Source organism: Pholcus phalangioides, unplaced genomic scaffold (assembly GCF_987345545.1).
Source record: "Pholcus phalangioides strain wild (caught in Gottingen) unplaced genomic scaffold, Ppha-v1.0 ptg000024l_1, whole genome shotgun sequence".
Lineage (NCBI taxonomy): Eukaryota > Metazoa > Arthropoda > Arachnida > Araneae > Pholcidae > Pholcus > Pholcus phalangioides.
This window is the reverse complement of record NW_028301616.1, coordinates 31715814-31730551: the sequence shown is the minus strand read 5'-3', so window position 1 is coordinate 31730551 and position 14738 is coordinate 31715814. Positions and strand designations below refer to the sequence as shown.

The following is a 14738-nucleotide window of genomic DNA, read 5'->3' as shown; positions in this document are numbered from 1 at the left end:
TGGTGCGAATCAGCAAATACATATTTCACCCTCGAAGAATTTTTCAATATGTGAGTATACGATGCCACGTTTTTCCTAAGGAAACGCGGTGCTTCTTATATCAAGAACAAAAAAAGTAAGAAACTGTATCCTGTCATCAGCTGTGAAAACCCCAAATATCCAGTCGAGTTCGGTTATAACATACCCCGTTGGTGATTCGAGACGTGTATATTGTAAGCGAGGTCTTGAAATTAGCTCAAGTTGTTGTAATAGATAGATCAGATAATAGATGATAAATAGTTGTATAGATTCTCTATACAAATCTACAATTTTAGACTGATCGTCGTACAATTTTGCATATACACCAAACGGGGCCTGGCTTGAACGATAGGCTACTTCAAAAGTTTATCAGAGCTGGGCAAATGTCCGAAATGGGCGAAAAACTGTCAGGCAACAATTTTTCCTGGGCCTCAACAATGACTTTTGGAATATTTACTTTGGTTTACGTGGTTCCTTAACAATGCGTTTCAGATACAGTATGTATATGCCTTAACAATCTTTTGTCACTTTTTTAATGCTGTCTCAGTATATGTGTAATTTATTCCGTTATAATGGTTTGTCACATTTTCAATCCTCCCAGTAACTGAAGAAAACCCGTGCAGCACCGGGTGTTATAGCCAGTGTATGTATAAACTTCATTATTGAGATTGTCGCGGAAAAAATAAGCTTATGGGAAATACATTGAAGTGAATGGGCTGAAATTCGGGGATTACAAAACCCGTATGTTATATCCGGAGAATATATAAGTGCACTCGACTGTATATTCTTTACCAGTGTTCAATCTTTTTTACAGGAACGGACCAGCAGAAATGGGAAAAACATTTTGCGGACCGGCAAAAAAACCAATAAATAAAAAAAATTAGCGATCCGACAAAAAAATAAATTAATTTGTGAAATAATTCACGGAGAGGCAAAAAATAATTCTCCGACATGCAAAAAATAGACGAATAGGGACCATTCAAGTATTACGTCAGCAGATTTTTATACATTTTTGACCCCCCCCCCATCGGCCCCTTATCAGCAAAAGTCAGCAAAACACTGAACCCCCTCTCCTACCCTGTCAGCAAAATTTCGTCAGCAGCTTAGAATATTTCATATCTTCATAAAGGGTAGTTGATGACATAAGCAACCTTCAAACCCACCTTGTCATCAAAAGTCAGCGAATTCAACCCCCCCCCCCCCCCCCGCCGATGCTGAACGTAATACTTGAATGACCCCATAGAAGTAATGTATAAAGTACCAGCAAAAACAAACAATAGTAAATAAGTAGAACTAATTTGAGGACCAAGAAAAAAGTAAATATAATTTGCGGACCAGCAAAGATAAATGAATGCGAGAAATAACTTGAGGAAAAACAAAAAAACGAATAAATAGAAATGTACAGTACAGGGAAAAAATGATAGAAAATACTAGATGGAAATAATTTGACAACAGAAAAAAAATAAATACGTAAATAGAAATAATTCGCGGATCCTCAGAATAAATAAATGAGCGTGAGAAATAATTTTAGGACATACAAAAAATGAATAGAAATCATTTGCACACCAGAAAAAGATAATAATAATAATTTGTGGACCAGTAATAAATAAATGAAAATAAATAATTTGCGGACCTTCAAAAATAAATAAATGTGATTAACACTTTGTTAACTCGCAAAAATAAAAAAATGTGAGAAATAATTTGAAGACCAAAAAATAAATTAATATGAGGAATAATTTGAAAATCGATAACAAAAATGAATAAATAGGAGAAATAATTTTTGGACTACAAAGAAACAAATAAATATGAGAAATACAGGGTCTTCATAATTAAAGTTCCACTTTGAAATGGCCATAAAAGTAAAACTACTGGAAAAAATGTCGTCAAACTTGGTAATAGTTTACAGAAGGTTATGGGATTGAATTTTCCGCAAAATAAAGTTCAAAAACTCACCACACCAGTAGGGGAATGGCACTGCATGCAATATTGTTAAACGAAATAACACATGAAGACATCGGTTTAAAATGTTTTTAATCGTTTCTAAAACGTGTTACAAAGAATGTTCAATGTGGCGTCCACCATTTTCTGAAAGCAGGTTGAATCGCATTGCTGCGTTCTCAACAGTAGCTCTTAGCATATCAGGAGGAATGTTACGGACGTGTCGGTGCATTGCATTTTGTGATTCCGACAAATTGTTTATGTTATCACCATAAACAGTCGCTTTGAGGTAACCCCATATCCAGAAGTCACAGGGGTTGAGGTCTGGTGATCGGGGTGGAAAAGAAATGGGGAAGTGTCGGCTTATAATCCGGTCATCCGTGAAATGGTGTTGAATAGGCTGACCATATTTCCTCGAGAGAAATACGGGAAATTGAGATTCCGAATACGGGAAAACACGGGACATCGCCAGTTATCGCCAAAAATGACGCCAATACCGAACAAAGTTGCCAAATATTGTTGAAATTACGGAAAAATCATAATGGCGGGAAATGAAGCATTACTGCAAATTGCAGTGGATTAAAATGAATTCCACGAAAAAAAAAACGTTCACCAAGACAAATGTGGGAGATTAATATTCTTATTTATAGTTGTAATTATCATAATATAATTTATGAGTTGAAAAATAATTTCAATCTTCGACTTCAATAAAGAATAAACATTCAAGTGGGCTTCGTGTAAAATACGGGGAAAACCGGGACACATTTGCCAAAAAGTCGGGACGGCCAAAAATACAGAAAATACTGGGACTGTCCCGGGAAATACGGGACGTATGGTCACCCTAGTGTTAAAGTGTGTTAAAGTAACTGTTTGACACACGTACCAATGTGAGGTGGAGCCCCTTCCTCAGGTGGATATTTTCATGTCTTATTTCGTTTAACAATATTGCATACAGCACCATTCCCTGCTGGTGGTGAGCTTTTGAACTCTTTTTTTTTTCTTCTTTTTTTTTACGGGAAAATATAGTCCCATGACCTCCTGTAAACTATAACCAAGTTTGACGACATTTTGTCCAGTAGTTTTCTTGTTATGGTCATTTCAAAGTGGAACTTTAATTATAAAGACCCTGTAATTAGTAGACCAACAAAAATTAATAAATAAAAAAATTTGCAGACCGGTCAAAAATGAATGAACAGAAATAATTTACGGACCGGCAAAAAGTAAATAAAAATATAGATAATTTACGCAGTTAAAAAAAATGAATGAAAATAATTTGCGAACCGGCAAAAGAAAAATTAAGATAAATATTCAGTTTTAGGAACTACAAAAAATAAATAGAACTAAAATTTACCGACCGGCAAAAAAATTAATAACTTAAATGCGGGAAACAATTTGAGAACCGACAAAAACGTAAACAGAAATAATTTGCACAACAGCAAAAAAATACATAGAAAGGAGTCGATAGGATGAATGATCGATCGATATTGAATCAATCGATAGAAATGTTTCGCGCGATTGAAGAACAATGTACTATAATATACCCTGTATATTATTTTCCTTCCTTTCAAGACTGTGTGTGTGTTTGTGTTCTTATTTCTATATTTCTGTTCACTGTCTTTGCTGTACTGATTTATCATTGCGAACAGGGTGACAAAGGAGAGCGTGGCTTCATGGGGGCTCCAGGCCTTCCAGGTCGGCACGGTGATCAAGGCCCACCCGGTCTGTCTGGAGGAGTAGGCCCTAAAGGAGATCCCGTGAGATTTCAATCCTTGACCAATTTTCTAACGTCCACTAACTATTCTCGGGAATCGGTCGATTTCTATTTAACCTTCCTTTGTTTATTTGGTTCTCTTATTTTCAACTAATTTGTTTTGTCGTTCTTTTTAATCAACCGGCCATAATTTTCAGTTTTCTTTTTTTGTTTAGTCCTGTTCAATCTAACCACCAGTTTTTCTTATTGGTTTTGCATGTGTTTCTAGTCTCCTAATTTTTATGGCATTCATTTTTTTTTTCTTGGATGTTTCTAACATCACCCGATATTATTTCACTACTTTGAATTAAAGCCGCATGTCAAGAGTTTGTGAATTGCTGAAATTGCTGTAAACTGCATGATGCTTTGCTATTATAAAATGGAAGAAAATAAAATGTGAGATATAAATGCACTTTATTGCTAAAAGTACTGGGACATAGATCGAAAAAGAAAAAAAAAATGATGTTATTCTCTCCCACAACCAAATTGGTCCTCAGAACACCGTTTAGAAATAGAGGCTATTTTGTTTAAGAAACGAAAGAGAGACGATTATTCAGTGGTTGATATGGTACGTGGTCTTGGCTGAAAATGTTTTCATCGCCAATTCGTTCTGCCTTGGCAATGAAAATCTGTTTTGTGGGATCCCGAAATAGTACTGATACGCCAAACTAGAAAGATATGATGCGTTAGAGGAAAAAATATAGAAGGATAAAAGATAGAATTGCTTGATGTCACGTGTTGTACCGTCCAAGTCCATTCTTGTTCATGGAAGCCAAAACATGGTTGGTCTTTCTTTGACCTCGAAGGGACTTCTTTGATTTTTGGGCTTGCATCCGACCAATTTCTGAAGAGTCACAAAAGTCTGGGGTCACAAAACCAGGTTTCAAAATAGAGCAATGGTTCTCAACCAGGGGTCTACGAATACCATAGGAGTGAGTCCGCTGAGAGATTCTTTGGGAAAGATTTCGGGGATACGTGAGTTTGAACAAGAGATCAATAAATTCATTATTTTTACATTGCTATGCACCGAATACCATTTTGTGAATAGGGTCCGTGAACTTCGTCTTGGCACAAAGTTCTCACTGGCCCAAAAAATCCGTAAAACAAGAACCTTTTCCTTAGAAAGTTAACTAACTCATGGTCCATCTCATTCAAAATTTTAAACTCTTCGACCATATCCCCCCCCCCCCGGACACCTGCGTTCCTCTAGTGTAAAAATATTGAAGAAGTCTCTCTTCATAGCTCAAGCCTTGACCAACAAGACCACGCTTAGCTGTTTCTCTGCAACCCCTCAACCAATTCTATGTCCCTCTGTAGGTATGGTCTCCAAAACCTAAGAAATGATATAACTCCAATTTAACAAATTTTACGATCGCACCTCGATATAGGGTATTATACATATGGTATTACACCCGTTGGGGTATTATGCATAGTCACTGGTAAAACTGATAAATTCCAAGGTACTGACTGATAAATTTATAAATTTTACCAGCTACGTAAGGGCTCGATCCCGTTCCTATTCCTAATTTGTCATGAGCTACGCTTGGGGATTATGTAGGCCTATAATCACCAATGAAATTGGTAATTTTTTTAGTAATTACCAAATTCACCAACGACGCTTGGGTATTATTACGCGTAATCACCGGTAAAAGTGATGATTACAGTTAAATGGTGAAATGTATCAAACTCGCCGATTTTCAATTATGGAAATTCACCGATTTATTTCATTTCCATAACATATGTATCATCGTATTTGAAAAAAACTCAAATTCTTTTAGCAATATCGTGTATATATGAGCTTATTCTGTATATTTTTATATATCTATGAATTCTATGAATGTCTGAAATTCGATTTTAATAAATCTAAAGAAAAACATGAAGACTTTTATCGCAATTTATGCTTATATTTTTTAAAATTCTTTGTCATTTATTTTATCTTGGATGGTTTTTTTTCAAAAATATTTAAAATACTAAACATAAAATCAGGGAATTATCTATTTGAGAAAACGTTAAAAATTATCTTCGTCATCCACCATCATATTACTAATTTAATTTAATTTTTGCTTTTTTTGAACCTCTTCACCGATAACCTCAGTATACCTGAAACCTGCAAGAACACTTAACGTAGATTTTTTTTTCCACATTAAAAAGATCTTATTTGCATTTAAATCTGATGAGGGTTACGGCCAAAAAATTTTCACCACTTACTGGCAAGCTGCCATTTCCTTTTTTGAGATCATGATGTTTCTCATCACTGTCTTTAAAACAATTATCGCCATGAAGTATGTGTTATAATTATTCCCATTTCTGAAGAATTATTATTATTATTAGGCTGATATCTCCGATTCGGTGAAATCTAATCTTCATGGGATTAAAGTTCAATATCTCATCGATCTAATTGTATTCGTGAATAGTTTTCCTTAAATGAAACCATTCGCCGTTTTTTTTTTTTCAACAACTCATCATTCTAGAGTAATAGATACAGAAAAGAAAATGTTTATCCGTTGATGATAATGATGATAGGTTGTTTTCGGGGTTTTTTGGGAGATACCAGTTCTCACCTTACATTCAGCTGAAAGAAGTCTCGATGAAAAGTTCTGTCAAACGATTATCATCACCTCATCAAAGACTTCATCATCAAGCCTCTTAAAATGGCGTCTTCCGGTCACGGGTAGGAAAAATCTAGTCTCGAGCTTCAAGACTTTTTTTTTTTAGACTTCATGTTGAACATGAAGTCTAGAATAAACATCCAAGCGGATAATATCAATCATGGACGACGAATAATTGGGAGTAAGATCTTCCTCCCTAGTAAACGGGAAATGCAATAAAAAAATTGGGGTGGCTTCTGCTTTTAGACTATACAGTCGAACCTCGAAAAGGGGGGGGGGGACTCTTGGGAGAGCAAAAATATGACCCCGTAAGCGAAGTGACCCCATAAACAGAGTGGGCGATGGCATCGCTACTTCCCGTTTCCCATTGATGCATTTTTGCACGTAAAGCAAGCTTTTCATTATTCAAATGAGTTGAATCTTGAAAATTTATCTCCACTTAAATTAATTATTCTAATTTATATCACCGTATTCCCTCTCATTAGCCGGCATGAAACATCGAGGGAGACCAGAATGCCGTGAAATTCGAACACAGATTCTGGAAAATTCTTAAAAATATCTTTATTATAAAAACTCATAAAATTTTCTGAATGCTTACTCTGATCCTTATTAAACCTCTTTTTTCCCAGCATGGTCGGAACAGTCCACACAGCCCAACACTATTTAAAATCTGGTGTCCCTCGAGTCATATAGCGGGCCCTGTATCAATGATACCAAAAAAACCAGTTTAATTTAATAACAGTGGACAAGATTGTAAATTCTCGGTGACCGACAATTAGAGTTTAGCAAGAGATGAATGGATGAACATAAAAATTGGAAGTCTCAGGGCTTCGTCTTGTTTCAGATGCCCATCATCATGTCTCAGATGCTGAAGACCCATCAGCCTTCCCAGGCTCTGCCGAACGCCAGGAAAACCACCAGTAATTAAGCATTGGGCTGATCGTATACATTGTATGAAGAGCTTCCGATTTCTACGAAAATTTTTGAAAGGTTACTCTCACGAAAGTGGCCTTTCACATTATCAGGTATTTAAATACATAAGACCGCGAAATAGAGGACAGTGGGGATTTCAAAAAAGTGACCCGGTAAGCGGAGTGGCGCGTTACTTGGTTGACCAGCTAACGAGGTTTGACTGTATATTTTTGGCTTTATAAGCCTAACTGTAGGAGAAACTTTCAGGAACACAAACCAGATAAATTTCGATTTCCAGTCAGTTACTCTTTCAGCCTTGTGTGATGCTGAAAAGGGATGTTTCGGATGGATGTCACGGTCGGTATATACCATAAGAAAAATTTAGAATTGCAAAAATTAAATATATTCCGGTTCATGTAATGGCTACCTCCATACGCTATTTATGATTTCTTTCTTGAAAAAAAAAATTATCCAAATTTTTTTTTTTTTTTTTGCTTTGCTTTGCTTCTCGTTGCTATTTTATACTGGAACTAGTGCATATTGAGCTTGCTATTTCTTTCTTCAATGCTTATATGAATTATTCTAGGGCCCGACTGGTAAGAATGGAATTACAGGACCTCCAGGGGTTCCAGTAAGTTTTCATCAGCTGTAAAAATTCTTTATTATATTTGTTTTAATCTCATTTCTTTACATGATTGCGGCATCTTTTTAATCTCAAACTGAATCTACGTCTCGCATTCTTTGTTTGCTGTTTCGTGTGTGTGTGTGTTTGTGATGATGGGGCGCTGCTGCTGTGACTAAAATCTGGTACAAAATTTCCGGGCTGATCACAGCCGTTAGGGGCGTATGTAGCATCGATGCGAGGGACATAATAATTTCTTCCAGAGTAATTTGGATTCACCAACCTTCAAACGGCATTTAAATTAACAAAAGTTTATTAAACTATCATATATAGAAAGTATTTCCTTTATAATTATAATAATTATATATATAATTATATATTAATTATATATTTAAATTTTTGGTTCACCGATGAAATTACAAAGGTGTGTGCAGGGTGTTACTATTTTAATAGTTTGAATTACTTGAATGTGTAATAAGCTCAACGTAAGTAAATGCAATAACAAAAATTAGGCATGTAATGAAAATAAGTTCTGCGTATTTCAATCAATCAAATGTCTATCTCAAGCTCCGAAACTTCATTAAATTAATGGCATCTAATTTTATTTCCTTTTCAAAAGAGTTATATAAGAGTATTATAAAGAGTTATACCAGTCGAATCCCGTTTTAACGAATACCGCTATAGCGAAAATTTGTTTTAACGAAAACTTTTCTAATCCTCCTAGATACGTTTACATAGGAACAATGCAAAAAACCTAGAATTCCTTTATAGCGAAATTTCGTTATAACGAAGTGATTTCACCAGTCTCTTGGAGTTCGTTATAACGGGATTCGATTGTATATATATTAAGTTGAATCTATAAAAAAAAGATATTTTTTCTAAAAATATTTATATGGGAAGGCATGATTTTTTTTCTTTTCTTATTTTCGTGAATACCCATATATATCTTTCAGTTCAATCTAAATAATTTTGAATAATTCAATCCATCACCCCCCCCCCCCACAATAGCAATCCTCCTCTCACAACCCCTCCCCCTTCCCGTTCATATCACTTTGAACTATCTATGGATCCTATCTATGGTTCTCTGCCTGCCTTGAAACCCCTTCCGAATGATTTCGGATTGCATTTAATCAGGGAACCAATCGCTGCGGCTATAATCCCTTATTCATCAAAAACAAAGCTAATATATTCTGAAACGAGACGGTCTGACACATCAATTACACAGTATCTGGGTATGTATACCAATATGGGGATTGTTCGGTGTATTTACGCGTCTATATAGGCGTGATCCATTGCTCAAACATTTCGGGAGTACTTCACTGACAATTGATCGTGAACGCGAACCCCCAGTAACAGTTATGATCCCGTAATTGTTAAATATTGCTGCTACAGCTATATCAGCTATGAGTTCGGTAGTTTTTGTTTTTTTTGTCATATTACGGTCATTTTTGATGTACGAGGTCTATAGTTTAATATGGATAAAAAGTATTTATTCGATGCTGTCTGTGTCCAGACATGGCCGCAAGTCTTTGAATTGAATACGTTAGTCAGCAATGCATTAGCAACTTTAGAAATTTTTTTTGGGAGAGTATCGACCTCTCAAATCGTTTCCGATGTTTGAACAAAAAAATCAGCTAAGTAGGGTGTCCCATAAGTTCGTAAATAGTTAAAAAAATTCATAAAAATTGAAGGGATTGGAATACCTGAATTCGGTATGTGAAAATGTCATTCTCACCAATGGCGATGTCGATAGCGGATGCTATAAAAAAAGAAAATCACGTAATTTCATGAAAAACTACTTCTTTCTCTTCTGTGTCTGAAACGTTTGTAAAGCTTCGATTCGTGGTTGAAGTAAAACAACTTCACGAATCCAACAATGTCAAAAATAACAATGAAAACCTTATGTTTGCGCCAGTAACAGAAAAATTCAGGAATGAGCAGTCAATCGTTCACCCGTGAATTTTATGACTCTTATTTACATATTTTAAGTGATTTGCTTTCGTGCAGCGCCCTCTATCGACGAACGTTCAAACAAAAAGATCCCGCACTAGAACCGACAGAAGGTTTACGAAAATTTAGGACACAGTCGAACTAAATATATATTTCTGTTTAAAATAAAAAAAAAAAGTCCTTCGTGACAATAACTTTTTCGGAGTTTTTACGCCTTCATTTCTTATGAATTTTTAAACTGTTTACGAATTTATGGGACACCCTGTATATCACGTCATTTTAGAAAAAAATAAAAGATTTCGTCACTTTTTGGACCATGAACTTTTTGAATGTTCCTTATTTCCTTTTATATCTCTGCATTTTCTTGTTAAACTTGCTAAGATGTGAATTCAACTACACCTCACATAAGATGATAGCAGGCCTTGGTCCCAAGTTGTACCAATTTCAGATATGTGACACGACAGTTTTCATGATTCATGTTTGCGATCTATTGTGTTATTTAATGGCATCACACCGAGATCAAACACCAATGGCTAGAAACTCTGAATCTTCATCTTTCCAACGAGGTATTGAATATTGTTTTCACATGTGTTGTATAGAAGTTATATTGATTCAAAGTCTGACGTATTTATATACAGGGTGCATAGCAAATAGGTGGGTATTACATTTCACTGGGGAACCATTGATCCCCTATAGGCATACTTCCAATTAGAAAAAGTTTCCAAATAACGTGTAGCACTCAGATAAGTCATTCATGTTTCAAGGGGTTGTGCAGTTGATAAAATAAAAAAAAATAACTTTTTATACACTCCCCGTGAGCTCCAAAACCCAGTTAGAAAGTTTTTGACCTGTCTCCCCTGATGCCAACAAAAAACATTCCACGTTTCCAAGTGCAATATTCACTGAGATATTCAAATTCGAAAAATGAAGGAAAGTTGGGGGAACAGCTCTAAATGCGGAGAAACCATTTCATCAATTAATGCTATTTTTCCCCCAACTTTCGAATTCGAATATCTCAGTCAATATTGCACTTAGAAATGGGCAACAACTTTTTAGTTGGGTTCTGGGGCACACGGAAACTTCATAAAAATTTGATTCTTTTTTAATTTTAATAACTTTACGACCCCTTGAAACATGAATAACATATCTGAGTTACTATACGTTATTTGGGAACTTTTTCCACGTGGAAGTGTACCTCTAGAATCATCGGTTCGCCAGTAAAATAACATACACCGTGTATGCTATGCACCCTGTATACTTTTGGCCTAAATTTCAACTTCAAAAAATCTTGTTCACAATCATGGTGCATATCTCCAATGGACACTGAAGTAGAGTCATCGTCAACCTTTGGAAGTCCACGACCTGGTCGCCTGATGTCGGGGCCCGGCACCTAGCCACGGCCCAGCGGTTGAGAAACACTACCTTAGACGACTGAGGATTGCAAACTAGTTCGGTTCGTTGTGGTGGGTTTTAAATTTTGGATTACAATTATATTTTAGACGAGTTCATTAATCGATTTCATTTTCAACCTGTAGGGTGACAAAGGAGAGAAAGGTGAAAGAGGATTGACCACGACCCTCGACGGCAACGCTTTTCCAACTGGTTTCATCGAAGGACCTCCCGGACCTCCTGGACCTCCAGGTCCAGCGGGCCCTCCTGGAAGAAAAGTTAGTTGGTTTTTTACCTCTTTTTTTTCTATATATTCTTTGTGAAAATCCTTCATCCACATTTAATAAGAATATGGGAAAAAATTTACACGCATTATAGATTTTCTATCTTCATCCCCAGATGTACAGAAATGTGTATGAGTAAGCATTACACGATTATTCTGTACATTACCCGAATTCAGAAATTTCCGGCGACAGAAACGAAACAAGCTGGTGTGCAGCTGGTTTTTCACCCCCTTTTTGTTTAATTTGATGTCGAATTTGTGATGGGTGTTTCATATTTTTCCTTACTTAGGGTGATACTGGAGCGCAGGGACCTCAAGGCGAACACGGGGAAAAGGGGGACAATGGGGAAAGGGGACGAAGAGGCAAAAGGGTAAGGTTACAAAGGTTCCAGAATCAACACATTTTCAGTATCATTTTATATTATGTTTTATTTACAGGGCGTCCCACAAATTCGTAAATAATTTTAAAATTTATTATAAAAAATTGCAGGAATTGGTATATTTGAATGCGATTTGTGGAAAGTTATTCTCACGAAGGTGGATTTTTGTTTTTGTAACAGATAAAAAATTTACTTCAAATTTTGTCGATAGAGGGCTCTTCCCGAAAGCAAATCACTGGAAATATGCAAATCAGAGTCGTATAGAATGCAGGTTGGACGATTAATAGCTCGTTTCTGAATTTTCCTGTTACTTAGGCTGACCATATTTCCTCGAAAGAAATACGGGACATTCGGATTCAAAATACGGGAAAATACGGGACATCGCCAATTATTGCCAAGAACAACGCCAAAAGTGAACAATGTTGCCAAATATTGTTGAAATTACAGAAAAATCGCAATGGCGGGAAACGAAGCATTACTGCTAATTGCTGTGGATTCCACAAAATAAAAGGTTCACCAAACCAAATATGGGAGAATAATGTTGTTATTTGTAGTTGTAATTATCATAATATAATTTATGAGTTCAAAAATTTCTTCAATCTTCGACTTCAATAAAGAATAAAACTCCAAGGTGTCATGTAAAAAACGGGAGAAACCGGGACACTTTTGTCAAAAAGTCGGGACGGCTAGAAAAAGGAAAAAAACCGGGACTGTCCCGGGAAATACGGGACGTATGGTCACCCTACTGTTACTAGTTCTTATGTTTTTCAGTGTGATGCTGACACTGGTGTATAAAGCGCTGAAATTGCTTTACCCCAACCACAAATCATCGGCTTAAACTTCACGAACGTTTCGGACACAGAAGAAATTGAAGAAGTAGTTTTTCGTGGAATTCTGTGATTTTCTTTCGTGCAGCGCTTTCTATCGACAAAAATTTGAAATAAACTTTTCTTTTTGTACAAAGAAAAAAAATCTCCTTTCGGGACAATAACTTTTCTCACACAAACGTCATTCAAATGCATCAGCTCGTTCAAATTTTGTGAATTTCGTAGACTATTTACGAATGTATGGGACACCCTGTGTTTGATTTTCTCATTTTTATGTTATTTCAAATTCATTTTATGTTTTTTATTGGGTTCGATGCATGTTTATTGCTTTTATAAGTTTAAAGCTTCGGCCAGAGAAAACAGATAATTAACATTTACAAACTTTCGAATGATCAATTAAAAAAGTAATAATTTTATGTATGAAATTAAAAATGAATCCTATTAAATATATATGTATATACTTGAATTAAAACTAAGAAACTTTGAAAAAAGTAACTTATTAAACTAATTAACTGAAAAAAGGGTACTTTGTTAATGCAATATTTGTTTTTCCCAAAATGGCATAAAAATTCTGGACGCAATTGCATTTCGATTGTAGTAAGAAAAAATAATTCTGATTACAATTACTTGGATTTTATCCAAAAAAAATCTAAAAATGCTTAATTAATAGAAAATAAAATAGAGGCAAGCAAATGTTGCCTCTTTCAATTAAGCAAGATACAGGAAATCATTACAGAAAAATTTTTAAAATTAGGCCCACAAAAATATATATGAAATGAAGAGATTTCTGTGATTCAAAATCACGAATACGTGGATATTAAATGTCTAAAAATTATCATTTTTACTAGGAGTTTAAATGCACACAGTACAAGATAGTTTGAGATGCCCTATAACAATTTCGGAAGGAGTTCTTCAACCGCTGATCCAATAAGACCAGATACATTCGTTGGTCCGCGGACCGGCACCGATCCAAGAGAAATATTGACCAATTCCAGCCTGCACATTATTTCTCCCATTCATTTATTTTTTGCCAGCCTGCAAATTATTTCTCCGACTCGTTTATTTTTTTTGCCAGCTTGCAAATTATTTCTCCCACGCATTTATTTCTTTGCCAGCCTGCAAATTATTTCTCCCACTCATTTATTTTTTTGCCAGCCTGCAAATTATTTCTCCCACTCATTTATTTTTTGCCAGCCTGCAAGTTATTTCTCCGACTCGTTTATTTTTTTTGCCAGCCTGCAAATTATTTCTCCTACTCGTTTATTTTTTTTGCCAGCCTGCAAATTATTTCTCCCACGCATTTATTTTTTTGCCAGCCTGCAAATTATTTCTCGTACTCATTTATTTTTTGTTTTCTATCCTACAAATTATATTTTTCTTATTTATTTATTTTTAGCCGCGGCTCGCAAATTATGTCTTCCATTTCTGTCGGTCTGTGAATTTGTTCAACTTTTTCCACCAGTCCTCAGTTGTAAAAACGTTGAAGAACACCGAGCTAGACATTAAATTGAACCGTGTTTTCATCTCAAAAATATCAACGGAAATAAAATTAAACTTATCTGTTTTTCTGAGGAAAAATATTTATAAATAATTCAAATCTAAATACTGCAAATGTTTCAATTATTATTATTATCGATGCCCGTTTCCTTTTTTTTCTTTCATTTACTGTCATTGGCAATTTGAAGCTTCTTGCAGCATACTATTGATTTATTTTATGTTATAAATATTATGTATTTATTTTTTTTGTTTTGAGTTTCATTCCGTTCTATGCATGTTTTTATTTGTCAGTATGTTTGCCACGTAAACGATTTAGACATAACTACCTATAACACCACTAACACTACACTAACATTAGATTCATTAACACATACACATATGGGGATTATGTGCGAAGGAGAGTGTAGTAAGTACTTTATTCTCTACCTTTTCTAAAAATCCACTTTTATTCTTGTTATTTCTATGTTTTTCTATGTGTTTTATTTTTCCTACAATTTTTTACAAACTTCACTTCATGTCATGATGAATATATTCTGAAATGTTATGAATCTATTGTTTTAATT

The 14738-nt window shown here is 35.2% G+C and overlaps 1 protein-coding gene across 8 annotated transcripts in view; it reads left to right on the top strand.

Moving 5' to 3' along the window:
* LOC149069231 (uncharacterized) overlaps nt 1-14738 on the top strand; it is a 299332-nt gene that overhangs the window by 210053 nt on the left and 74541 nt on the right. For 6 of the 8 annotated variants that reach the window (XM_089250662.1, XM_089250660.1, XM_089250664.1 and 3 more), the window contains 4 exons: nt 3603-3710; nt 7814-7858; nt 11335-11466; nt 11762-11842. In XM_089250662.1, the coding sequence (XP_089106788.1) occupies nt 3603-3710; nt 7814-7858; nt 11335-11466; nt 11762-11842 (366 nt within the window). The remainder of the gene's footprint in view (nt 1-3602; nt 3711-7813; nt 7859-11334; nt 11467-11761; nt 11843-14738) is intronic. The other 2 variants (XM_089250663.1, XM_089250665.1) reach the window with 2 other exon arrangements.